We start from the raw sequence: 26,552 nt of genomic DNA on the forward strand, positions 1-26,552 counted from the left end.
AAGATCCTTTTCAAGTGAATTGAAATTAAAAGAGGTGATCCCTGATGACTGCTGCTAAAGGGCCAAGTGCTAGAGAAAGGCTGAGAAGCTCACCTTAACAGTTGCAGCCAACCGTAAGGCCCAGTACCGAGGCGAACAGACAGGGGGCAGCTTATCAGGGAGTAACCTCACGCTATTGGCTCACATAGCTTTCAGGTTAGAATTTAGGCTTACAGTCCACTGAGTTTAGCCTAAATGCTAACCAACGGAAATAAGGGCACCCATCTGCACAACATAGCCAGGTTAATTCATTGAGATGCCAAAACAGAAATGTTATCCGATTCAATAAACGCGAAGCAGAATACATTTATTGGATAGGATAATTCTAAGTTTTTCTACTAAGTTAAGGACACGTCATGACAAGAGTAAAAAGCTGTTTTGTTTTCTCAACCCCCAGATGTCCAAAGATACAGTTTGAAACATTTGTATATGCAGCAATTAATATATTCACTAGTTCCACATGAAGAGAAATGGTATGCACACTTCAGAAGTGATGTTACAAAGCTACAGATTATTCCAATAACACCCCCCCCCCCCCCCCAGACAGACAATCTCATATCTTCCGGCATCAAGGGATTATACTTCTCCTTTTGTTGTTTCCCCCGCCCCCTCAAAAACATCACCAACAGAGACTACAACAGTGAAAAGGAGAGAGAAAAAAATCATAAAAATAAAAATAGGCAGACAAAAAGAAATCTGACACGTAAAGAAAAGTTTTTTAAATTATCGGTTTTAGTGCCCTACATTTTACACCCAGTCAAAGAGTGTGTCCCAAATGTCACCCTATTCCCTGTATAGCGCACTAATTTTACCAGGGCACAAGGGCCCTGGTCATCCGTATTGCATCACATAGGGAGCCATTTGTGACACACAAAGAAACATCTGCCTTCAGTAAGTAGGTAGGTAAGGCTGCATGTGACAGACAGCCCCGCCCATGTTAAACCTATGGTACTTCTAGACAACGTTATCATGTAAATTTACAGTATACAATTTTGGATTCATCATCACCATGCAAGAATACTTTTTTTGCTGTGCAACATTTAATAGCTCAATCTACATCAGGAATAATGTACATAAAAGGACCAGAGTTATTGGACCAGAGAGCGTTATGACAGGATAAGGTATTAACCATGGTGTGTGTGTAGCCAGAGGAGATGAAGGAGACGGTGGGAGGTGAGGTGGGTTGCAGGGGGGTGGAAAGAGGCCTAGAGGGGGTGGAGTGGGAGGAGAGAGGGTGGTGGTGGTCTGATCTTCTCAGGTCTGATCGGATCAGCGACACTCCCACACTTTAACTGTTTGATCTACGCTTCCGGTGACGACATACGGAGCATTCTTGTGGAAATCTGAGGAGAGGAGAAAGAACATTAGTACAAAGGAAGAGTAGATAGAGGTTATTCATCACAAACCTATATTCCATTTAGCATTATGACCCGAATATATTTGAAGTTGAAGTCGGAGGTTTACATACACCTTAGCCAAATACATTTAAACTCAGTTTCACAATTCCTGACATTTAATCCTAGTAAAAATTCCCTTTCTTAGGTCAGTTAGGATCACCACTTTATTTTAAGAATGTGAAATGTCAGAATAATAGTAGAGAGAATTATTTATTTCAGCTTTTATTTCTTTCATCACATTCCCACTGGGTCAGAAGTTTACATACACTCAATTAGTATTTGGTAGCATTGCCTTTAAATTGTTTAACTTGGGTCAAACATTTTGGGTAGCCTTCCACAAGCTTCCCACATTAAGTTGGGTGAATTTTGGCCCATTCCTCCTGACAAAGCTGGTGTAACTGAGTCAGGTTTGTAGGCCTCCTTGCTCGCACATGCTTTTTCAGTTCCGCCCACAAATGTTCTATAGGATTGAGGTCAGGTCTTTGTGATGGCCATTCCAATACCTTGACTTTGTTGTCCATAAGCCATTTTGCCACAACTTTGGAAGTATGCTTGAGGTCATTGTCCATTTGGAAGACCCATTTTGGACCAAGCTTTAACTTCCTGACTGATGTCTTGAGATGCTGCTTCAATATATCCAAATAATTTCCATTCCTCATGATGCCATCTATTTTGTGAAGTGCACCAGTCCCTCCTGCAGCAAAGGACCCCCACAACATAATGCTGCCACCCCCGTGCTTCACGGTTGGGATGGTGTTCTTCGGCTTGCAAGCATTCCCCTTTTTCCTCCAAACATAACGATGGTCATTATGGCCAAACAGTTCTATTTTTGTTTCATCAGACCAGAGAACATTTCTCCAAAAAGTACAATCTTTGTCCCCATGTGCAGTTGCAATCCGTAGTCTGGCTTTTTTTATGGCGGTTTTGGAGTAGTGGTTTCTTCCTTGCTGAGCGGCCTTTCAGGTTATGTCGATATAGGACTCGTTTTACTGTGGATATAGATACTTTTGTACCCGTTTCCTGCAGCATCGTCACAAGGTCCTTTGCTGCTGTTCTGGGATTGATTTGCACTTTTCGCACCAAAGTACATTCATCTCCAGGAGACAGAACAGAACGCGTGATTAGTTATTTTTGAAGTCGGTTCAGTTTCTGTTCGATTATAAAAAAAGAAACAATGTTTCGATGATTTTTCCCCCCTCAACATTAAATGCACTACGCATTGTGTTGAATGCTATAACAATTTAAAACAATTAATAAAAGTACAATGGTAGTGACTTTCCATTACCGCTTATCACTTATTAACCCTCATGTATTCACATTACTTTAATAAAATATTTCAGTTGTGTGTATTACATAGATTTTATTTCATTACTTAATTTAATTCCTATGGTGTCTGACAAAATCACTATTTTGTAGTTCAAAGTAAATAAGGCATACTTATGACTGCTGAATACCATCAATCACTAGGATCATGTATTTTCAGGTAGAGAACTTGCAAAGCAACAGCTGCTCTCTATCACCTCACGATCACACATCCTTCTCTCTTCCGTAGCAGGCATAATAGAAACAGAAAGGACAAGTAAATGCGCAATGGATTATGGTCATTGTAGTCAATGACCATGTTTTATGCGTTAAACTAAGTAGAATATTGGCCAGTTGGAAACTAACTCCCTACTACATAGCACAGTTCAGACTGGATCTGATTGATCTCTAGAGAAACTGTGTGATGTGCGCATTGAGCGCATAGAAAGAAAAAACTAAATAGAATTAGTTGGGTTAAAAACCAAAAAAATCCCTGACATTTCAGTTAATCGCCCAGCACTAATATTTTGCTACAGTGTGCCGTACTGAACAAGACCCAGCTGTAACTGACGCTGACTGTAGAAGAAAAGATTGAGAGCGGCTTACCCAGAGAGGTAACAAAATGTTCATGGGCACTCAGGGTCTTCATGCAGCGCTTGTTCTTGTAGTCCCAGATCCTTAAGGTCTTGTCGTCAGCACAGCTTAATATGAACTTGCCTCCGGGGTGGACAAGCATCCCGCGCACCCAGTTATCATGGCCAACCTGGGACAAAAGCATTTGGTTAGAATTGTTAATACAAAATCTAGGGTCAGTTTCCCAGACTACTCCCGGACTAAAACTAGCTTTTTAGTCCAGGACTACGCTTAGTTCAGGGAACCAGTCAACCTGGAACAGAGCGTTCGGTTACGACTAGGGTGCAAGAAGGCCAATCCTATTGCAATTCATGTCATGTGAGGACTGGATTCAACAACATAAAAACTGCATGAATCGAAATTACCATCTATTGTATCTAAGATTGATGGTCCACTCACCAGTGTCATAAGGCACATTCCAATACTGACATCCCACATCTTGATGGTCTTGTCTCTGGAGCCAGACAGCAGGAAAGGGCCCGGCTTACCACTCTTCTTAGACTGGAAGGACACAGGGAGAACAACACGATGAGCTCCAATTGCCGCAGTAAAATACCAATACAGAACCTTTAGCAGTCTTCACTTGCGGGACGTCAATCCTTAATAATTTCTTTGTGAGGGCTATATGCAGCCAGCAGCCTTCTGAATTACATTTATTTTTATACCACAGCCTTTGATAAATAAATACCACCTTAAAATCAGGGGAAATGGACTACCAACAAAATAGTTATCAGACAATGTATATCTCCAGAGCAGGGCACATGCCTACACTTCAGAGGTTCAATTACAGACTCTGCTTCCATATAAGAGTGATTCTGAACACAGTAGCAGAAACTTGCCCTGAGGGTGCCTAACAGCTGAGGGCAATATTTGATTATAGACCAAAATTTGCACTTAGATTCAATTGTTCCATTTCTACATGGTCTGTGGTGCAGTATAAATCGGAATTTTCCCCATACTAAAACAACCATCCATTTCGTATTTTTTAAATCAAATATCTATCGTCGGCCGCTAAGCATGGAGTGATGAATCACGCTTCACCATCTGGCAGTCGGACAGAAATCTGTGTTTGGCGCTACCAGCACGAATGCAGTGCGCCAACTGTAAAGTTTGGTGGAGGAAGAATAATGGTCTGGGGCTGTTTTCCATGGTTCGGCTAGGCCCCTTAGTCCCAGTGAAGGGAAATCTTAATGCTACAGCATACAATGACATTCTAGACGATTCTGTGCTTCAAACTTTGTGGCAAAAGTTTGGGGAAGGCCTTTTCCTGTTTCAGCATGACAATGCCCCTGTGCACAAAGCGAAGTCCATACAGAAATGGTTTGTCAAAATCAGTGTGAAAGAACTTGACTGGCCTGCACAGAACCCTGACTTGAACCCCATCAAACACCTTTGGGATGAATTAGAATGCTGACTGCAAGCTAGGCCTAATCACCCAACATCAGTGCCCGACCTCACTAATGCTCGTGGCTGAATGGAAGCAAGTCCCCGCAGCAATGTTCCAACACCTAGTGGAAATCCTTCCCAGAAGTGTGGAGGCTGTTATAGCAGCAAAAGGGGACCAACTACACTGCCCAAAAAAATAAAGGGAACACTAAAATAACACATCCTAGATCTGAATGAATGAAATATTCTTATGAAATACTTTTTTCATTACATAGTTGAATGTGCTGACAACAAAATCACACAAATTATCAATGGAAATCAAATTTATCAACCCATGGAGGTCTGGATTTGGAGTCACACTCAAAATTAAAGTGGAAAACCACACTACAGGCTGATCCAACTTTGATGTAATGTCCTTAAAACAAGTCAAAATGAGGCTCAGTAGTGTGTGTGGCCTCCACGTGCCTGTATGACCTCGCTACAACGCCTGGGCATGCTCCTGATGAGGTGGCGGATGGTCTCCTGAGGGATCTCCTCCCAGACCTGGACTAAAGCATCCGCCAACTCCTGGACAGTCTGTGGTGCAACATGGCGTTGGTGGATGGAGCGAGACATGATGTCCCAGATGTGCTCAATTGGATTCAGGTCTGGGGAACGGGCGGTCCAGTCCATAGCATCAATGCCTTCCTCTTGCAGGAACTGTTGACACTCCAGCCACATGAGGTCTAGCATTGTCTTGCATTAGGAGGAACCCAGGGCCAACCGCACCAGCATATGGTCTCACAAAGGATCTCATCTCGGTACCTAATGGCAGTCAGGCTACCTCTGGCGAGCACATGGAGGGCTGTGCGGCCCCCCAAAGAAATGCCACCCCACACCATGACTGACCCACCGCCAAACCGGTCATGCTGGAGGATGTTGCAGGCAGCAGAACGTTCTCCACGGCGTCTCCAGACTCTGTCACGTCTGTCACGTGCTCAGTGTGAACCTGCTTTCATCTGTGAAGAGCACAGGGCGCCAGTGGTGAATTTGCCAATCTTGGTGTTCTCTGGCAAATGCCAAACGTCCTGCACGGTGTTGGGCTGTAAGCACAACCCCCACCTGTGGACGTCGGGCCCTCATACCACCCTCATGGAGTCTGTTTCTGACCGTTTGAGCAGACACATGCACATTTGTGGCCTGCTGGAGGTCCTTTTGCAGGGCTCTGGCAGTGCTCCTCCTGCTCCTCCTTGCACAAAGGCGGAGGTAGCGGTCCTGCTGCTGGGTTGTTGCCCTCCTACGGCCTCCTCCACGTCTCCTGATGTACTGGCCTGTCTCCTGGTAGCGCCTCCATGCTCTGGACACTACGCTGACAGACACAGCAAACCTTCTTGCCACAGCTCGCATTGATGTGCCATCCTGGATGAGCTGCACTACCTGAGCCACTTGTGTGGGTTGTAGACTCCGTCTCATGCTACCACTAGAGTGAAAGCACCGCCAGCATTCAAAAAAGTGACCAAAACATCAGCCAGGAAGCATAGGAACTGAGAAGTGGTTTGTGGTCACCACCTGCAGAACCACTCCTTTATTTGGGGTGTCTTGCTAATTGCCTATAATTTCCCCCTGTTGTCTATTCCATTTGTACAACAGCATGTGAAATTTATTGTCAATCAGTGTTGCTTCCTAAGTGGACAGTTTGATTGACTTGGAGTTACGTGTTCCCTTTATTTTTTTGAGCAGTGTATATTAATGCCCATGATTTTGGAATGATATGTTCGACGAGCTGGTGTCCACATACTTTTGGACATGTAGTGTGCACACAGATATAAAAAGTCATTACATGCCTCAGAGTTCTGAAACAGGGAAGGGCATGTTCTAACAGTTTGGGTTCCCCTGTGCAGGCTCATCTCAGCACGTAGAGCAGAGCAGTCTTAAATGTCAGACTCACATGTGGCTGCTTTAGTTCACAGAACATAAAGTGTGCCAGTATAATTGATGTCAGGAGAATCATTCTACCTGAACCAGCTCTGCTACTAAGCATCAAGTTCTTCAAGTCTTCAAAAGGAGAATTTGATCAAAGGCAAGGGTGTGTGTGTGTGTGTGTGTGTGTGTGCATACAACAATACCTTAGCCAAGATCAACAATACCATCACTGCAGACTTAGCACATCAACCATTCAAATGGGTAAATACAGAAAGAGAGCGCTAAAGAGAAAAACAGGCTCCCTCTGAGAACACGGGATATTGTGTATCATTGTGCGCAGGCATCGAGGCAAACAGGGTTCTTGACAGGGCCACTAGCTGCCTGTGAGGATAAAAGTTTTAATCGAATGAAACTGAAATTGGACATGCATGATCACAAGACTTGGGAGAGCAGGACACTCACAGGGCATCGGGGGTGGGGGGTGTAGACTCACAGGGGCAGGGTGGCGGTCTGACCCTGGGCCATGACAGGGTTGCTCCTGTAATTTTAATTTCATGGTCTGATTCAAACATGTCTGGCTCTGTGAGGTGCCAAATCTTAGGTTAGGAGACGGACCAAATAAGCCAGATATATAGGAAGTCAGAGGGAGGGTGGAGAGCAAAGTACATTTTCTGACATAAGCAATATGTCAGCATAAGGAATATCTAGGTCTACTTTCCCTTGGGCAATCAGATACTTGTATGTACCTAGCCGTAACGTTTAAATGGGTGTGCGCACAATATTATTTTGATGTCACATTACCATTTTACTTAAGGCATGTACATACAATGCTCTCGGAAGGCATTCAGACCACTTGACTTTTCCCACATTTTGTTACATTACAGTATTATCCTAAAATGTATCCTAAAATGGATTAAATACTTAGTTCCTCCTCAATCTACACGCAATACCCCATAATGACCAAAAAAAAAACTTTTTTATTTATTATTTTTTTTAAACTGAAATCACATTTACATAAGTATTCAGACCCGTTACTTCGTTTTAGCGCCTTTTGCAACGATTACAGCCTCAAGTCTTTTTGGGTATGATGCTACAAGCTTGGCACACCTGTATTTGGAGAGTTGCTCCCATTTTCCTCTGTCAGGTTGGATGGGGAGCATCGCTAAACAGCTATTTTCAGGTCTCTCCAGAGATGTTTGATCGGGTTCAAATCCGGGCTCTGGCTGGGCCACTCAAGGACACTCAGAGGACTTGTCCCAAAGCCACTCCAGTGTTGTCTTGGCTGTGTGCTTGGGGTCGTTGTCCTGTTGGAAGGTGAACCTTCGCCACATTCTGAGGTCCTGAGTGCTCTGGAACAGGTTGTTTTCATTAAGAATCTCTGTACTTCACTCCATTCACCTTTCCCTCGATCCTGACATGTCTCCAAGTCCCTGCAGCTGAAAAACATCCCCACAGCATGATGCTGCCACCACACTTCACCTTAGGGATGCCAAGTTTCCTCCAGACGTGACGTGGCATTCAGGCCAAATAACCTTGTTTTTCAATGGTCTGAAAGTCTTTAGGTGCCTTTTGGCAAACTCCAAGCGGACTGTCATGTGCCTTTTACTGAGGAGTGGCTTCCGTCTGGCCCCTACCATAAACGCTTGATTGGTGGAGTGCTGCAGAGTTGGTTGTCCTTCTGGAAGGTTCTCCCATCTCCACAGAGGATCTCTAGAGCTCTGCCAGAGTGACCATCGGATTCTTAGTCACCGCCCTGACCAAGGCCCTTCACCCCCGATTGCTCAGTTTGGTCTGGGCGGCCAGCTCTAGGAAGAGTCTTGGTGGTTCCAAACTTCTTCCATTTAAGAATGATGGAGGCCACTGTGCTCTTGGGGACTTTCAATGCTGCAGGTACCCTTCTCCAGATCTGTGCCACGACACAATCCTGTCCCGGAGCTCCCCGGACAATTCCTTCGACCTTATGGCTTGGTTTTGACTGACATGCACTGTCAACGGTGGGACCTTATATAGACAGGTGGACCACAGGTGGACTCCAATCAAGTAGAAACATCAAGGATTATCAATGGAAACGTGATGCACCTCACCTTAATTTCGAGTCTTATTGCGATGGGTCTAAATACTTATGTAAATAAGTTAATACATTTGGAAAAAATTCTATAAACCTGTTTTCACGTTGTCATTATGGGGAATTGTGTGCAGATTGATGAGGAAAATGTTTTATTTAATACATTTTAGAAGGCTGTAACGTAATAAAATGTGGAAAAAGGGAAGGGGTCTGAATACTTTCTGAATGTACTGTAGATAAAGGTTTTGTCACAGATCCAGGGACAGGGCATAAGGGTAAGGTGCTTTTGAAGAGTCAGCAGGTGGCGTTTCGAGGAATGAAGGAGGGAACAAAGCCTTTAGTTCAGTGTGTATATCAGTATTTCAGTGTCAAGCTCCTCACCTCTGAGCCGGTGGCCTCCAAGATGGTGGGATGGGCGCTCTCAGGGGCCCAGGAGATGCACTCCACCACGTGTTCGTGCTCCCGCAGCTCGGCCTTGCACTCTTTGGACGCCACCACCCACACACGCACCGTCTGGTCGTTGGAGCAGCTGGCGATCAGGGTGCCATCCTGGTTGGGCCGGACCATCCTCACCCACTCCCTGTGGCCCGTGAACGTCTTCACACAGTAGCTGATGGATGGGAAGAGATGGGTTAAAGATGGTTGCTTACTTTGCGGAGGCATAGGAAATGTTGAATACTACTTAAAAGAGAAGCTTCTGCACACTTATGTGAACGTTTTGGCTCACGGTAAGCACTTCTTTTTGGCAACATACTTACCCAGTGGCCACCTCCCACATTTTAATGGTTTTGTCCCTTGAGGCAGATACTATGTGATCTCCATTGGGCATGATGGCTACAGACGAAACATTGTGATCGTGTCCTGGAAAACAAAAGACAACACAATGAGACCTTCACTGGGCCATAGGTAGCCTAGCGGTTGAGAGCGCTGAGCCAGTATCCGAAAGGTTGTTGGCTCAAATCCCCGGGCTGGCAAGGTGGACAAAATCTGCCATTCTACCAACAACAACTTTTACCCCCGGGCGCCAATGATGTGGACATTGATTTAAGGCATCCCCCCTGCATCTCTCTGATTGAGGGGTTGGGTTAAACATGGAAGACACATTTCAATTAAATGCATTCAGTTGTACAACTGACTAGGTATCCCCTTTCCAAAACAACCACTCTGACAAATAACTATTGGTTAAATGTCCAAGTACTGTACTTTAGACAGAGGCCAGTTGGGCTAACTGCATTGTTAGCCAGCTTTTCCTGCACAAGCCTTTCCATTTCTGAATGCCATCCACTTTGACAAGAAGTCCTCCCCATCATGTCACTGGAACTAAAACGTGCCATAAAAATCGGTTTTGTTCAAATTAGCCAATTAACATGAATAGTGAGATGGCCAAATACGCCCAGGGTGTCTTTGTTCCTGGAGAAGAGGCAGTTAATTACCTAGAGACCAAGGCAGCCATCTTTAATCAGCTGAAAAGATGAGGAAACTAAGGAGGCTCTAAAAAGGCAAGCTTAAATATATGTGGTGGGGAGGGGTAGTGTGTGGGTGGGGGGAGCCCCACAGTGCGCTATGGCTGTTATAATAATGGGTGGTGGAAGGCTCAAAGGGTTGTTATCTGTTTCAGGGGGGCCTGAAGGCACACGTAAAATGTGCCGCTTGGAATTATCCAGCAATTAGGATTAAAAGAGGGGAGGGGCAGTGACACTGCCTAAGGACTGGTACATTTAGAGTGCTGATGATATGAGAAATAGCACCTCGTCTTGAGGGTGTGTGTGTGAGTGAGTGAGTGAGTCCCCACCGCCTGTAGGAGTTGGATTGGGGAGGATGTTAAGAAGTGTGGAATGGCTGGCATTAACATTAAAGCCTGTGTGACAGAATTTGGTTGTGATGTGAAGCTCCTGTGTTTCACTGTGTTTTCTGTTAATTGAAGCAGATTGTCATGAACGTAAGTGAGGATGAGCCATATCATATGTGATAATGAACAGCATCGGTAGCACCTGTGTCCCAACGCACCATCCAAACACATGCTCACACATACACGTCTGGAATTGCTCATCCAAGCTTTGCCTGAACCAAACAATCACACATACCTCGCCATCCCTGGTCCTCCTTATGGTCTAAGTCTTAGACTCTAAGACATAATATCCTTCAACCGATTAGCTCTCTAGACAGTCCCACCCATCCACTCCTGTCCCCTCACCATGCATGGTTCTGATGCACTCAAAGCCCTGGAAGTCCCACAGCTTGATGGTCATGTCTGCAGAGCAGGAGGCCAACAGCTTGCCAGTATGGTCAAAGGATATGTCCTGGACAGAGTCTGTGTGACCCTTCAGCGTCCGCTCAAAGTCTCCTGTCTCATAGTCCCATACCTGGCAAGGAGAGAAAACACACTATTTCAGCTGCTGTGTGAACACATGAAAACACATGAACAGAACAACTCTCAGCTGCTCTCCACAATCTAGAAATCCCCATACCGCAACAGAGACCCCAAATACCAGTGTCTCGTCTAGCCTAGTCTGCACCGTGACACTGCCTCTTCCCCGAGCGACCAAGCAGCCAAAACAGGCTTACAGGAGGCAGGCTGTGACTGGCACAGAGAGATAAGGATAGATCCATAAAATGCAGTAGAAGATCATATTAATATCATATCACAAGAGAGCCAATACATCCTGGGTGAGGTGCCAGACAGACTTCTCTCGACATTAAATACCCACAGTCTGAGGTTCGTCTCTAGAGCTCCAATAGCACAGAATGACGAGCCTACAAGCCAGACAGCGTCTCGACATGCAAACACCGACTCCATACATATTTAACGTTCAAAACCTTTGTCTGATTAAGTTACTGTTTCTAGAAGAATACATTTGTCTGTGAAGCATATAAATTCAAATATCCCCATATTGGGATAGTGAGAGAAAGAAATAAGCCTAGGGTGGTTGAATAAATGTCTATTGTGATTGTGTTGATATTGACAGTGGGATTTGGGTCTTAAATAGCAGGGTCAACAACAAACACTAGTTTGGCTGCATCTAAAACATGACGGGTATCACATTACCCTGTGTTTCCAGACAGGCAGGCGCTGTGGGGATAAGCTTTTCCTCCATCGCTGAGCATGGGGGGGGGGCACTGGACTTGTGCAAACTGACAGAAGCCCCCTCCTGCCTCATTTGGGCTTTCTCCACTGCCAAGTCCACCCGCCCCCGCCCGTTTTGAGTCTAGTCTACCACAAAATCCACCCCAGTATGGCGTGGTGTTAAGTCTGCCAGTACCACCAAGACCATCACTTAGTCTGCTGAGCTTGTGCTTCTGCCACCAAACCCATCAGTGCTGAGCTTGTTACCTACGCAAGTGGCGGGCTAGTGAAACATAGTAGTGCAATTTATTACAGCTTATGGTATTTTCTTCTGCAGACCAACATATCCTATTAGATCAGTAAGCTGCAGTATAGATGCACTGCACAATGTCATTAGGTAATAAGGTCAGGGGAGGCTAACCTGAAAATTAACTGTGTTTATGTAATGACAACAGCATGAGATAAACAACCATAAAATGAATGTACGCCACTCGCAACGATGTGGCTCTAAGAATGACTAACATTAACTCTTTCCATTGACCAACTGAAAATAAGCTATATTCAATTTAAAGATCAAATCAGTAATTAATATAGGCCTACTTGAGAGAATGACACTAAAATAGTCACTTTAAAATAATGTGGTCCAGTCTGTGCTGAAGGCCTCCGCAGGGTCTTTCTTGCCATAAGCAGCAGTTAACCTGACACTCAACCTCAAGCTGTTTGGCCTAGTTTAGTGTGAGGGACAGGGCTTCTTATCACCATGCAGAGAAAGGGAATGCGAGACCCATCGAGAGCAAAGGAAGCAGAGAAGGCTCACTGCTCACAAAACCTGCTGATTTACATACTGCCAAGGTGGCGAGCTCAAGGACGGTAACATGTAAAAATAAATATATATAAAAATGGATTGCATAGATTTGCTACGTTAGCAGAAGGGAAAGCAGAGGACCAGAGGGGGAAGGAGTGAGGGCAAGCAGAGCATCAAAGCCATGACAATTACTCCCTGCATACCGAAAGAGGAGGAAGAGAGACTAGTTTCAGACTGCAGGCAAACCAACAGCCTTACTGGAATGTCAAAGAGAATGTCAGAGAGTAAGTCAGAGAGAATGTCAGTGTGCAGAGCTCTTACGTTCAGCTCCCCAGTTAAAGATTTAACAGCAAGGTCTGGAGGGAAAGTAGGGCACAGAGTGAGGCGAGCCAGGCTAGGAAAGAAGCTGCGGCATAAGAGGGCAGATTGGGAGATTTGGGGCCTGACTGTGCCTGCTCTGGGATGGCTGGATGGTGGTCGTGGCAGGGGTCCAGCACTCAAGCGAAATATGAAATAACAGGGGTAAAGAGGAAGGAGGGAGGAGGTGGTGAAGGCCCCTGGACGGAGTGTTGCAAAATAGAGAACAGGCGACTGATTCCACATGAATAAAAGATACAGCACAAATATTTATACTCATTTGGGCACAGAGGTAGCTCACTGTGGTAGCGCAGCAGACCAGACGCTGTAAAAACAGCATGGCAGACGAACCAGGGTTATTATACTGCCTGTATTAATGCACTTAAAAATAGCAATTTATGGATGTCAAATCGATAGAAGGGGGGTTGCTGTAGGGGGTGTCCTGATAAAAGGAGAGCGTGAGCGAGAGAAAGCGTGGGAGCAAGTGTGGTAGGTATTAGGTAGTGCTGATGCGATGCCAGGCTGGCACACAGGCTGAATGAACAACAAGGAAGCAGAGCTCATCGCTTTGGGAACGCAGCTAAAGCAAAACACTATTGTTTTATGAGCATCTCTCCTCTGCTTTTCTTAAAATATCTAAAAGAAATCCACACACGCCTAGAGCATATTATACAGCTAAGCAAATCCAATGCAAGTCAATAGAGAATGAGGCCTGCTACAGTGTACTCCATCTTTCAAAATATTTCAGCAGCATTGAAGGTCCCCAAGAACAGTGGCCATCATTCTTAATGGAAGAAGTTTGGAACCACCAAGACTTCCTAGAGCTGGCCGCCCGGCCAAACTGCGCAATCAGGGGAGAAAGGTCTTGGTCAGGGAGGTGACCAAGAACCCGATGGTCACTCCAGAGTTCCTCTGCAGAGATGGGAGAACAACCATCACTGCAGCGCTCTACCAAAATCTGGCCTTTATGGTAGAGTGGCAAGATGGAACCCACTCCTCAGTAAAACGGCACGACAGCCCGCTTGGACTGACCACGAGAAACAAGATTCTCTGGTTTGATGAAAGCAAGATTGAACCTCTCTGGCCTGAATGCCAAGCGTCACATCTGGAGGAAACCTGGCACCATCCCAACGGTAAAGCGTGGTGGTGGAAGCATCATGCTGTGGGGATGTTTTTCAGTGGCAGGGACTGGTAGACCAGTCAGGATCAAGTGAAAGATGAACGGAGCAAGGTACAAAGATATCCTTCATTAAAACCTGCTCCAGAGTGCTCAGGACCTCAGACTGGGGTAAAGGTTCACCTTGCAACAAGACAAAGACCCTAAGCACACAGCCAAGACAATGCAGGAGTGGCTTCAGTACAAGTCTCTGAGTGGCCCAGCCAGAGCCCAGACTAGAACCCAATCGAACATCTCTGGAGAGACCTGAAAAAATCTGTGCAGCAACGCTCCCCATCCAACCTGAGAGCTTGAGAGGATCTGAGAAGAATGGGAGAAACTCCCCAAATACAGGTGTGCCAAGCTTGTAGCATCATACCCAAGACGACGCATGGCTGTAATTGCTGCCAAAGGAACTTCCAGAAAGTTCTGAGTAAAGGGTCTGAATACATATGTAAGTGTTATTTTTACATTTTTAATTTGCAAACATTTCTAAAAACTGTTTTTGCTTTGTCATTATAGAATATTGTGTAGATTTATGAGGGGAAAACTAGTTAATCAATTTTTGAATAAAGGTTGTAACTTACACTTTCCGAATGCACTGTAATTGGCATATTTGGGTTAAAAACAGGTCAAGTAATACTATGCTTTTAAACAATTTAATTCTGAAATGTACCTCAAAATAGTCATTTTAATGTCTTCACATTCTCAAAATCCAAACTTAGATTGACACTATGATTGATATTGTAATAGTCATTATCTATGTGGCCTGAGTACACACTTGCACCAACTACACTGAACAAAAATATAAACGTAACAATTTACTGAGTTAGTTCATAAGGAAAATCTGTCAATTGAAAGAAATTCAGTAGGCTCTAATCTATGGGTTTCACATGAACAGTAATACAGATATGCATCTGTTGGTCACAGATATCCTTTAAAAAAAAAGTAGGGGCGTGGATCTGAAAACCAGTCAGTATTTGGTGGGACTACCATTTGCCTAATGCAGCGTGACACATCCCCTTTGGATAGAGTTTCAGGCTGTTGATTGTGGCCTGTGGAATGTTGTCCCACTCCTCAATGGCTGTACGAAGGTACTGGATATTGGCGGTAACTGGAACACGCCGTCGTAAACGTCAATCCAGAGCATCCCAAACATACTCAATGCATGACCTGTTTGGTGACATTTTCAGCTTGCAGGAATTGTGTACAGATCCTTGCGACATGGGACTGTGCATTATCATGCTGAAACACGAGGGGATGGCGGCAGATGAACGGCATGACAATGGGCCTCAGGATTTCGTCATGGTATCTCTGTGCATTCAAATTGCCATCGGTAAATGCAATTGTGTTCGTTGTCCATAGCTTATGCCTGCCTATCCAATGACCCCACCGCCACCATGGGGCACTCTATTCACAATGTTGACATTGGCAAATCGCTTGCCCACACACACCACCATCTGCCCGCAACAGTTGATACCGGGATTCATCCCTGAAGAGCACACTTCTCCAGCGTGCCAGTGGCCATCGAAGGTGAGCATTTTCCCACTGAATTCGGTTACAACGCCAAACTGCATTCAAGGTCAAGACCCTGACAAGCATGCAGATGAGCTTCCCTGAGACAGTTTCTGGGAGTTTGTGCAGAAATTCTTGGGTTGTGCAAACTCAGTTTCATCAGCTGTCCAGTTGGCTGGTTTAAGACTTGGTAAAGAAGATGGATGTGGAAGTGCTGGAGTAGTTAAACGTGGTTTGCGGTTGCGAGGCCGGTTGGACGTACTGCCAAATTCTCTAAATCGACGTTGGAGGCAGCTTATGGTAGAGAAATGAACATTACATTATCTGGCAACCTCTCTGGTGGACATGCTTGCAGTCAGCATGCCAATTGCACGCTCCCTTTAAAATGTGCAATGCCACAGATGTTTTGAGTGGCCTTTTATTGTCCCCCGCACAAGGTGCATCTGTGTAATGATCATGCTGTTGAATCCGCTTCTTCATATGCCACACCTATCTGGTGGATGGATTACCTTGGCAAAGGAAAATGCTCACTAACAGAGATGTTAACAAATTTGTGCACAGAATGAGAGAAATAAGCTTTTTGTGCGCATGGAACAATTCCGGGATCTTTTATTTCAGCTCATGAAACATGGGACCAGCACTTTACCTGATCCGTTTATATTTTTGCTCAGCATATGTTGACACCAAATTTCATGCTTTTACACCAAAAAATAATTGGTTCAGTGGCACGTTTTGATATTGTACAAGGACGTGAATTGGTTAAAGATGATGCAGTTCAATGGTTGGTACACAGCTCTGCAGTTGACCTTTAATGAAAAGGGACTCAAACCCAGGCCTTATTGGTTGCAGTTATACATACAGTCAACTCCCATACAAGTGGATAAAATAACTTGCCAGCACAGTGTTGGGGAAGGTGTTTGGGGCAGTTTGCTTGCATCTCATTTAATTGCATCACGTTGTTTGTACATTGTTTAATTATTTCCCTGGAGAATAACATAAACAACAAGTCTTTACTCTGTCTATGATGGTTCTTATATTCTACAGACCTTTATTGTGGCGTCCTCGGAGGCAGACACCATGACACTGAAGACTGGGTGGAAGATGACACGTGTGACGGGGGAACGATGGCCGCTCAGCGCGTACTTCTCCGGCGGGCGAGGTATCCACTCTTTGGGGTCACGCTTCTGGGCTATGGGCCCACCCAAGGTGATCTCCTCCTTGGCCTCGTTCAGCTTTGACTCCAGCTCCATCACCTTGGGGGTTAGGGGGCATATGTAGACGACATTGTAATACCGTCACAATAGGATATGCGGTAACTAAGAAGGAAATTAGCCGTTTCTGGCACAAAATGGCTGCCGCGCATCATCTGGTGGGAAACACATATTGGTGGTGGATGAGGTGAGTTTAGCCCTTACAACGTAAAGCACTTGAGACGTTTAGAAAACCTCAATTTTGGAATACAGTACGTGTATAATCTGTAAAAGAAAGCAAAACTGTCTAATATAAGCTTGCTAATGCTGATGATACATGGACATCTCTGCTGGCTTCTTCAGTGTACTTCTAAGTAAGCACATCAAAGCCACCCATATCAAACGATCTCATATCTTAAGGGCATTGGGTTAACACATTCAATTCTTTTGTAGTGTAACCTTTTTAATACGCTGTGTATAGTGAGTATCGGCCCAGATGACGTTCCGCCGCAGTCATGGGCCAAGACTAGGAGACACAATCCCCAGCTACAAAAAGCATCCCCTGAAACAAAACAAACCTTCTTTTGTAATCTGATGACTGAGGTCCATTTCTTTTCCAAAAGGCCAGCATACTTCTTATCCAATTCTTCATTCTGGTTGGGGAAGAAGAAAAAAAAGTTAGGAAAAGAACACTGCACGCACACAGAAACACACAATCTAGCACAGAACTTAGTTTAGGCCTAATCAGTGGGGCCTATGGGTCTGCCTGGGGGGCAGCTGAGATTGCAGACAGTCTTTGGGTACAGTAGAGTGCGCGAGCGCAGTAATAAGGAATGGGATTTACACCCCTACAGCCAAACAGAGTCAGCCTTGAGGCTAATTGTAAACACATACACACGGAGACATGCTTACAGAGACAAACACATTCTTAATCCCCCTCACGCAAGCTAATCTCCTGCAGACAAGAGTTTATGCCCTCACAAACCGTACACTGGGGAGGAAAATTAACTTCAGGTAGCCTGGCAGAGAGCGGCTTCCACCTGGAGAAAAAAACTAGCAACCGGGGTGTGGAGGCCATTTTTCTAAAGGGCAAAGGAGGGACTTCTGGTACGTGTTTACAGAATGGCTAGGGTATGGAGTAAGGCAAACTTAAGTGAAACCTGTTACGGGTACTAACCAAGATCAAAACATGTTGCCTAAAAACGAGCCTACATGTTTTATTCAGGGATGGCAGAAAGGGACAAAGAAGTGGTTGGTATGTGTGGAGACGTGAGACATATCGAGCCCCCCAGCTCTTGTTTGTGTTGGGGGTGCCAACGGGCCAGGGTGAGGTTGAGTTAAGTCACCTGCAGCTGAGCCCCACACTTGCCTCCGCCTCCACAGCATGCTAAATAGATCCAGTCACAGTGATCAGGGTCATATTTCACTGTACCCTGTAATTACATCTGTAACCCTGTTAATGTGGCTATTAAACTCTAAAAACTCAAAGGGGTAAGGGATGGTGTGCTTGAGTAGGTACGTATTTCCATTGTCTCTTCATGTGGTGTTACTAATGGGAGACGATGAAAGAGCCACGAGGGAGATAGGTGCGTTGGGATAGGGGTAGTACAACCCCTCTCTTCTCTGGTGATTCAGTACAGTACTATACCAGCTTCAGCTATCAAACAAACCATACAAAAATCTGATTGACAGGCTAGCCAGTTTCAGTGAGGGATTTTTTTTGTTGCTTTGTGGTAGATTTATCCCATTTCTTTTCCCTCTTAGGAGAAGAGAAAATGTGGATGTGTGAAGTAGTGCTGCAGGCACAGAGGGCAGGTGTGTGTACTGAAGCTGAGCTGCTGCTGCTCCTTGGAAGAAATAGCAGAGGTGTACAAGAGAACAGTTGCTGCCTCGCTCAGCGCTTGGAGTGATAAGGGGGGAGGAGGAGAGGTGATGGGGATGGAGGGATGAAAGGAGTCGTGGCACTGTGCCTGTGAAGAGAGGGAGGAGAGAGAAATGTGATCTGCCATCTGCCGATGGCTTAACACAAAGTCAGTCAGTGCTCCACACACACACCTCCTTATCACTGGTCTGCCAGTCTATCAGCAGGGTGTATGTGTGTGCACGTGCGTGCGGGCTGTGCCAGACGCGAGGTGTGGCATGCTGTTTAGTATGCCATCTTCAACACCACTCTGCTCACCTAGATACCGCATTACATTATTTTAGGAGGTCTTAAAAGAAACCCAAGACAAAGGCTGTGTAAATGTAGCATTAGGGGAAATGCCTTCATTCTCCATTGGCATAGCCTCCTCATTTAACAGATAATGAATAGACTAGATTAAGGCAACGGAAGGCTGTTAATGGAGTTGCCAGCATCATTAGGGCAGGCTTTTAACACATTCCTTCCAAAGTGCGGTGTGTGGTGTCAGACGCATCAGAGAGCTTCTCCGTCCATAGTAATCATCTATTATTCAGGCTGTTTCCACTAACTAGGGAGAAGGACTGAACACCTCTCCTATCTGTGCTATACAAATAGAGAGGTAATAACAAAGACTGGGAAAAAGAGAGGCAGAGAGAGCATTTACATGTTAACCTGCCACACGTCGTCTTTGCTCCTTGTTTTGTCTTGTTTGAGGAGAGATTGTTCATTGCATAAATTCAAAGGGCTCATTCATTCGCGACTTTAGCTGCTAGCTACCTGCAGTTCCATTAGCTCTGATAGAGCACAGCTAGGAAGACAGGAAGAGAGGTTATCTTCAGCTTCTGTTCCACAACCCTGACTGCAGTGTCGCCCTCGTTTGTGTGTGTGTGTGTGTGTGTGTGTGTGTGTGTGTGTGTGTGTGTGTGTGTGACAGACTACCTAATCATGGCTCTAAAGCACCTTAATCGGGCTCATATGGCTTCAGTCACACGTCTGCGTCAATTAAAAGGGGGAATAAAGTGGAAGTTAAAGCCGTATTGTTTGGGTAAATAGGCTTGATTGATAGTGTGTGTGTGTGTGTGTGCAATGTTCCATCATTACTCACCATGTCTAATTCTGCCTCCTTCTTGAAAGTTGAATAAGCCTCTTCATATCCATTGGAACGAAGATAATCAGCTATCGCTCGATTTCTGCAATAGGACAAAACAGCAATTAGTTAACTTGTTAAAAGCAGAAGAGATTAGAAGACGAGACATTGACTTAATTTAGAAAAGGCTTGAGTCAGGGATTTGACTACAGCTAAAACAAATAAAGAAAATAAGCATGTCTGAGTAACATGTAAATTGCATTGGTCTTTTGTTTGACATGCATGATAGAAAAATCACACACACAGACCAATTTGGCACAGATAGCACATGTCTGCTGTCGATAATGAGATCTTGTTGCTCTAGGCAAATAACGGAGGAATCACTCCCCACAGAATAGAGAGAAAATTAAAACTACTGTACACCCCAGAAACAGCTGCAGAGTGCGCACACACAGCTATTCTATAAAATTCTTTACATTAGATGAGACACGAGCCAAGTGAAAGATGAGCTAGCGGTATGAGATGTGGAGATAAACCAGACAGAGAGAAGTCAGGCAGTCATTTCACTGTGTGACTCTTCCTCTGTTCAGGGTTGAGCCAATACACACAACAATACATTAAAACAAATACTGTACACACGGCAATTTAATTCCACTAAATTATACAAAGTAACTTAAACATAAGCATGGCGAGTCAAATTTATTTACGGCAACTGGTGAATAGCCTAATGAATGAATAGCCTAAAAAAAGCATTATTTAGCAAAGGGATTTTTTATTTTCTTCTTCTCTGACAATTAACCGACAGAAGCCAGCCATTACTGGCTAACGGAAACCCTGGTCTGAACGGAATGAATTTACAGTGAGAACAGAATGTGAGTTTAAGTAGTAAAGATCGATAGATTGATAATAGGTGTCAAAGTTCAAGGAGGGCTTACTCTCACAGCGTTGTATGGGTCTGGATGTGTGTGGGGGCATTGGGCAAGGCTATTCACCTGAGTAAAATTACCAAAAAATAATACGATGTTGGGCTTGGCAGAGACACGGAGGCTGGCTGGCTTTAAAGTGGTGTGTGTGTGTGTTTGACAGTCTGTCAGGACAGCATGAAGCTGGCCTTTCAGCCTGACTGCACCCTGTGCCCCATGTACCACCCTGCCCTCCCCCCTCCTATTCCCCTTCCACCCCTCCTGTATCCCTGCCTACTCCCAGATGACAGAAGCAGTGTGATTACAACTGAAGGTCAGCAGGAGGTTATCGCTCATGTGACAGCCTGCTGCAGGTCTGGTGAGGAGGTTAGTGTGTTGTGTAAAAGAGTAGAAAGGGTGTGTGTTGCGACTGTGTGTGTGTACCGTGTTTCCCTAGCTCCACCCAGGCCCAGCAGACAGACAGAAACCCCTGAAGCATATTGGTTGTGCGTATGTACTAGTGTTATCCTGGGCTGCAACAGAACAGTCAGTCTTACTCTGGGGCTGCTTGCAGCAGCAGACAATGGTACACTGTAGGCCTCTCAGCTGAGATGGGCAAAACAAAAAGATCCTTGGTGTCATCTACACAGAGATATTAAAAGAACCCAAACCAGCCACAGCCTGTTCTGTCCTCCCCTCCAGAAAAGCACAAAACCCTGCACAAGGGTTTCCAGAGCCAAGTGAGAGATACAGACATCACCCCATCTCATTTCAGATTCATTAAACCCTTACAGTACCACCAAGGATTGGTAAAACTAAGCCACGATTGATCACAGCCTGTCAGTTCAAATAGGAACAAATTAGTGATAGTGGGCAGAGCAAGCAAGGAGGTGAGCAGAGCCAAGCACGAGCTAGCGAAATGCTATTGGCACGTTCAAACATGCATTTGCATATTTCCGTTATGGAACGCCTACTCTGACGTGCCCATGTGCAATAACTCAATTCGCCATGGCACTCCTTTAAACAAGCCTTATTTTTTTAAGTCCACTCTGGATTCTAGTTTTGGGAACAGAAAACTGTATTGAGCTCAAAATGTTTCATCTATAAGAACATTTACAGATGATCAGCCAAAATTCATCTCGTTCCATCTTCTCCCACTGCCGGCCAATGGGCTTCCTCTCACTACCATATTTGGTAGTGAGTGGAAACGCCAAGCGGATGCTTCACATTTATACATCCGGTGAAATATCTGGCCCCCATCCTCCATACAAGGGAAGATGGGGGCCAATTCAGTATTCTACCTCAGCTAGGAACAGGATGTATCAATAAGAGCAACAAATAGACTGGGAAGGACAAAAGCATTCTAGTGTCAGCATCAGTCAAGAATCAAGATAATGCAGTACTGCAGTGTCGAACTGACTGTTGAGATCCAAGCTTTTCCCTCACCCTGGCTCGACCTCTGGGGGGATAATTAATATATATATAATAAAAAACAGATACCAAAATTCACTATGCGGCAAGAATAGACGAGGGAGAGAAGGGGCAAAAGAGGGAGAGAAAGGGAGAAGAGAAAACAGAGGGAAAAAGAAAAGGGAGAGAGCGAGAAATGGGAAGAGAGGACTAACAGAGCGCAAGCACGCTGGTCTCCATGGCTACCAGCCCACAGTGAGAGGAAACAGTGTGTGGTTGGTTGGTATCAGTGAGTGGGCCACCATGGCCAGACGTAACAAAAGACATCCTCGCTCAGAGTACATGCTGTATCTACAAACTGTTGTTTACCAATTCAACACACACCAATGTCACATATCAACTATCCATCTAAACAGTGGCTGGCAAATAGATTACGTCATGCTGCTTACTTACACAGCCAATACCCAACCCCACCCTTTCTATAAAAATGTAAAAAACGACATGAGCATGAGAAACTCCTCTAACAAAGATTTCACCAGCTATTGCACCAATGGGAGAGTAGACCAAACGTATAACAACCCTAAACATAGGCTGAATGCAGCAGAGGGTGCAATGCTGCTATTCAAATGGCAGAGACAGTACACAGAGCGGTTCCATGAAGAATATACCACAAACAGAGCAAGGAGACGCTACATTAGCTCATACAGCGCTAGCTTGTTGCCAGCCAGCCAGTTTGTTGATCATGTTGAGCTAGCTCCGCACCACACACACCTGCTTCAAGAGCCCCGCCCCAGAGCAGCCACGCTGCTGCACAGCTTTCACACTGCATCACTATTTATTTTATTATTTAACCTTGAACTAACTAGACAAGTCAGTTAAGAACAAATACTTATTTACAATGACGGCCTAGGAACAGTGGATTAACTGCCTTGTTCAGGGGCAGAACGACAGCTCGGAGATTCGATCTAGCAACCTTTCAGTTATGGCCCAACGCTCTAACCACTAGGCTACCTGCCGCCCCTAAATTGACTATGAAATTAATTTAGAAGCAAAGCGCGACTGAGACCTGGTGCTGCATGTATCAAGCATCTCAGAGTAGGAATGCTGATATAGAATCAGTTTTGACTTTTAGATCATAATGAATAATATTACATGGACAGGGGGAGGGGGAATCCTAAATTAGCACTCCAACTCTGAGACACTTGTTACATACTGCCTAGTCTTACACCCTACAACAGCCCATAGAGTCAAAGACATTCACACATTTCAGTATACACTCACTCAGTCTTGATTGTACCAATCATTACCAAGCCATGGGCTACCTAGCCATCTTCTTACTGGTCAATCAATCCAGGCTATAAAACCAGCTTTTCTGCTTCGCCAGCCAGGACACCATCTAGCCGGCAGTGCATCTCTCTAACAAGGTTTCTCAAGTACACTTGACATCACAGCAGTAGACAAGATGTATAGACCTGCTGAATATTTCAACACTAGCCTGTATCATTGAATGTTTTATAAGCAATGTCTGAACTCTGAGGAACCATGTCACATATAGAATTCTATTCCCTTTAGAATTTTATATCCATTTGTATGTAGGTCAAGTCTTTGATCGTATATGCTGGTTGTGTGTGTAGGTATACCCTGCAGACCTGGTTTAAAAATAAGGTAGCTAGTATTCGTTTTCTTGCCTGCCTGGATTACCGATTGGGTGGAATTTGCACTTTTGGGACTATTCCATTGCACCAGGCAAGCTCAATGACATGCAGCTAAAGTATTTGAAAGATAACATGGTATTATTTGAACAAACGTGTGGTATTGGCGTATTAAGGCTTCTATGTGGAAGACCTTAAATCTGAATAGGCTCAATGCTTTATGAGTTGCCCTGCGCTGCCTGCTGCAGTATATAGAGCATGATATCACAACCTGGGCTTGTTCTGGCTCAGTGTTACAGTGCTTCTCTCTCTCTGGCCTGTGAAATGATAACCTCAGTGGAAACAAACAGGGTGGAGGACCGGGCTCAGTACAGTTATAAAAAGACAAGGTTACTGACTGGCAGGCAGAGAAAGACATTACAGAGAGAGAGAGAGATAGACATTCAATAAATAAACAATAGAATAAAAGCAAATGTGAGAGCGCTCGCAAGAAGTGGTGGGTTTCTTCTAGAGGTCGACCGATTAAATCGGAATGGCCGATTAATTAGGGACGATTTCATAACAATCGTAAATCGGTATTTTTGGACACCGACTTTGCCGGGTTTTTTTTTTACACCTTCATTTAATCTTTATTTAACTAGGCAAGTCGGTTAAGAACACATTCTTATTTTCAATGACGGCCTAGGAACGGTGGGTTAACTGCCTCGTTCAGGGGCAGAACGACAGATTTTCACCTTGTCAGTTCGGGGGAGCCAATCTTGCAACCTTACAGTTACTAGTCCTTGTGCACTCCACAAGGACACTGCCTGTTACATGAATGCAGTAAGCCAAGGTAAGTTGCTAGCTAGCATTAAACTTATCTTATAAAAAACAATCATAATCACTAGTTAACTACACATGGTTGATGATATTACTAGATATTATCTAGCGTGTCCTGCGTTGCATATAATCTGACTGAGCATACAAGCATACCAGTATCTAAGTATCTGACTGAGCGGTGGTAGGCATAAGCAGGCTCGTAAACATTCATTCAAACAGCACTTTAGTGCGTTTTGCCAGCAGCTCTTCGTTGTGCGTCAAGCATTGCGCTGTTTATGACTTCAAGCCTATCAACTCCCGAGATGAGGCTGGTGTAACCGAAGTGAAATGGCTAGCTAGTTAGCGCGCGCTAATAGCGTTTCAAACGTCACTCGCTCTGAGCCTTGGAGTGTTTGTTTCCCTTGCTCTGCATGGGTAACGCTGCTTCGAGGGTGGCTGTTGTCGTTGTGTTCCTGGGTCGAGCGAGGAGAGGGACAGAACCTACTGTTACACTGGCAATACTAAAGTGCCTATAAGAACATCCAATAGTCAAAGGTATATGAAATACAAATGGTAGAGAGAGAAATGGTCCTATAATTCCTATAATAACCTCAACCTAAAATTTCTTACCTGGGAATATTGAAGACTCATGTTAAAAGGAACCACCAGCTTTCATATGTTCTCATGTTCTGAGCAAGGAACTTAAACCGTTAGCTTTCTTACATGGCACATATTGCACTTTTACTTCTCCACTTTGTTTTTGCCATATTTAAACCAAATTGAACATGTTTTATTATTTATTTGAGGCTAAAGTGATTTGATTGATGTATTATATTATGTTAAAATAAGTGTTAATTCAGTATTGTTGTAATTGTCATTATTACAAATAAATAAATACATATCGGCCGATTAATCGGTATCGGCTTTTTTGGTCCTCCAATAATCGGTATCGGCGTTGAAAAATCATAATCGGTCGACCTCTAGTTTCTTCATTACATTCCCATCACTGTCCTTGGGCAAAGAATGGGACTCTTTACAGCCCATAGTGGCCGGTGCTTGCCTGCTCTGAGTCGGAGGGATACATGGCTTAGTAGAGCGGTTAAGATCACGAAGCCATGATCAACCATGTGGAAGCCATGGAAGAGCTGCACTATTGTAGGGCACAGGAGTTACTCTGCCCACAGAGGGGGAGGGAAAAAGGGAAAAAAACAAGGGAGCGGGAAGCTTTTAAGACATTTCTATAACAAAGGATTGTGTGGAGCATGTGCCCATATTCTTGAACCAATTATATAAAAGGAATGGGTATTTACAGTTGTATCCCTGGGCAACCCTAAAATGTCCAAGAAAAAGACAAGTCAGTCATACGAATTCTGTCCAGTTCAATGCATCTGATAGGTGGGGTTGGGCTACTCCAGACTTGCATCCAAAACAGCTCTCTATTCCCTATTAGTGTACTACTTTTGAACAGTGTCTCATAGGGCTCTGGTATGGGGAATAGGGAGCTCTGGCATAATGTAGTGCACTATGTAGGGAATAGCGCACCATGAGACTGACCCCATGTCTTTGTCATTAGACAGCAGCAATTAACAGTCTTCTTACCTGCAGACATCCAGCAATTAACCCTTGGCCTACAACGGTAGCGTCATTGGAAATCTAATTAACATAAAAAATTCCAATTTGTTTATTTCAGCTAGAGATATGTTTCTCAATCCACCGCATCCACCGATATTGCTCATCCGCATCTGCGGTGAAAGGTGCCAGAGCTAGAGCGGTGTTTGACAGACCATGAGATATCCCGAAAATCGGTCTTCTCATGAAAATGTCTGTAGCGTTCGAAATTATTCCAGAGGCCGGCCCAAAACAACGCTGCCGGAGGAGAGGGGCCGGAGCGGTCTCCTAGTGAGGCTTCGGATGCACGCACACCACCCACCGCTTCCAAGTAAATTACTCACTAACATCCAGTCCCTAGTTAAAGTCGACGAAATTAGGGCA

General features: G+C 44.7%; 1 protein-coding gene across 4 annotated transcripts in view; it reads right to left on the bottom strand.

Moving 5' to 3' along the window:
• Positions 1-327: 327 nt before the first annotated feature.
• The window catches only part of LOC139548837 (lissencephaly-1 homolog A), a 49,645-nt gene continuing 23,420 nt past the window's right edge, over positions 328-26,552 (bottom strand). For all 4 annotated transcript variants that reach the window (XM_071358718.1, XM_071358719.1, XM_071358720.1 and 1 more), the window contains 9 exons: positions 19,817-19,901; positions 17,390-17,464; positions 16,668-16,874; positions 10,919-11,087; positions 9,483-9,585; positions 9,106-9,334; positions 3,771-3,872; positions 3,345-3,501; positions 328-1,382 (listed from right to left, as the gene is read on the bottom strand). In XM_071358718.1, coding sequence (XP_071214819.1) covers positions 1,309-1,382; positions 3,345-3,501; positions 3,771-3,872; positions 9,106-9,334; positions 9,483-9,585; positions 10,919-11,087; positions 16,668-16,874; positions 17,390-17,464; positions 19,817-19,901 — 1,201 coding nt within the window. In that variant the 3' untranslated portion in view covers positions 328-1,308. The remainder of the gene's footprint in view (positions 1,383-3,344; positions 3,502-3,770; positions 3,873-9,105; positions 9,335-9,482; positions 9,586-10,918; positions 11,088-16,667; positions 16,875-17,389; positions 17,465-19,816; positions 19,902-26,552) is intronic.

This window comes from Salvelinus alpinus, chromosome 22 (genome assembly GCF_045679555.1).
Source record: "Salvelinus alpinus chromosome 22, SLU_Salpinus.1, whole genome shotgun sequence".
NCBI lineage: Eukaryota > Metazoa > Chordata > Actinopteri > Salmoniformes > Salmonidae > Salvelinus > Salvelinus alpinus.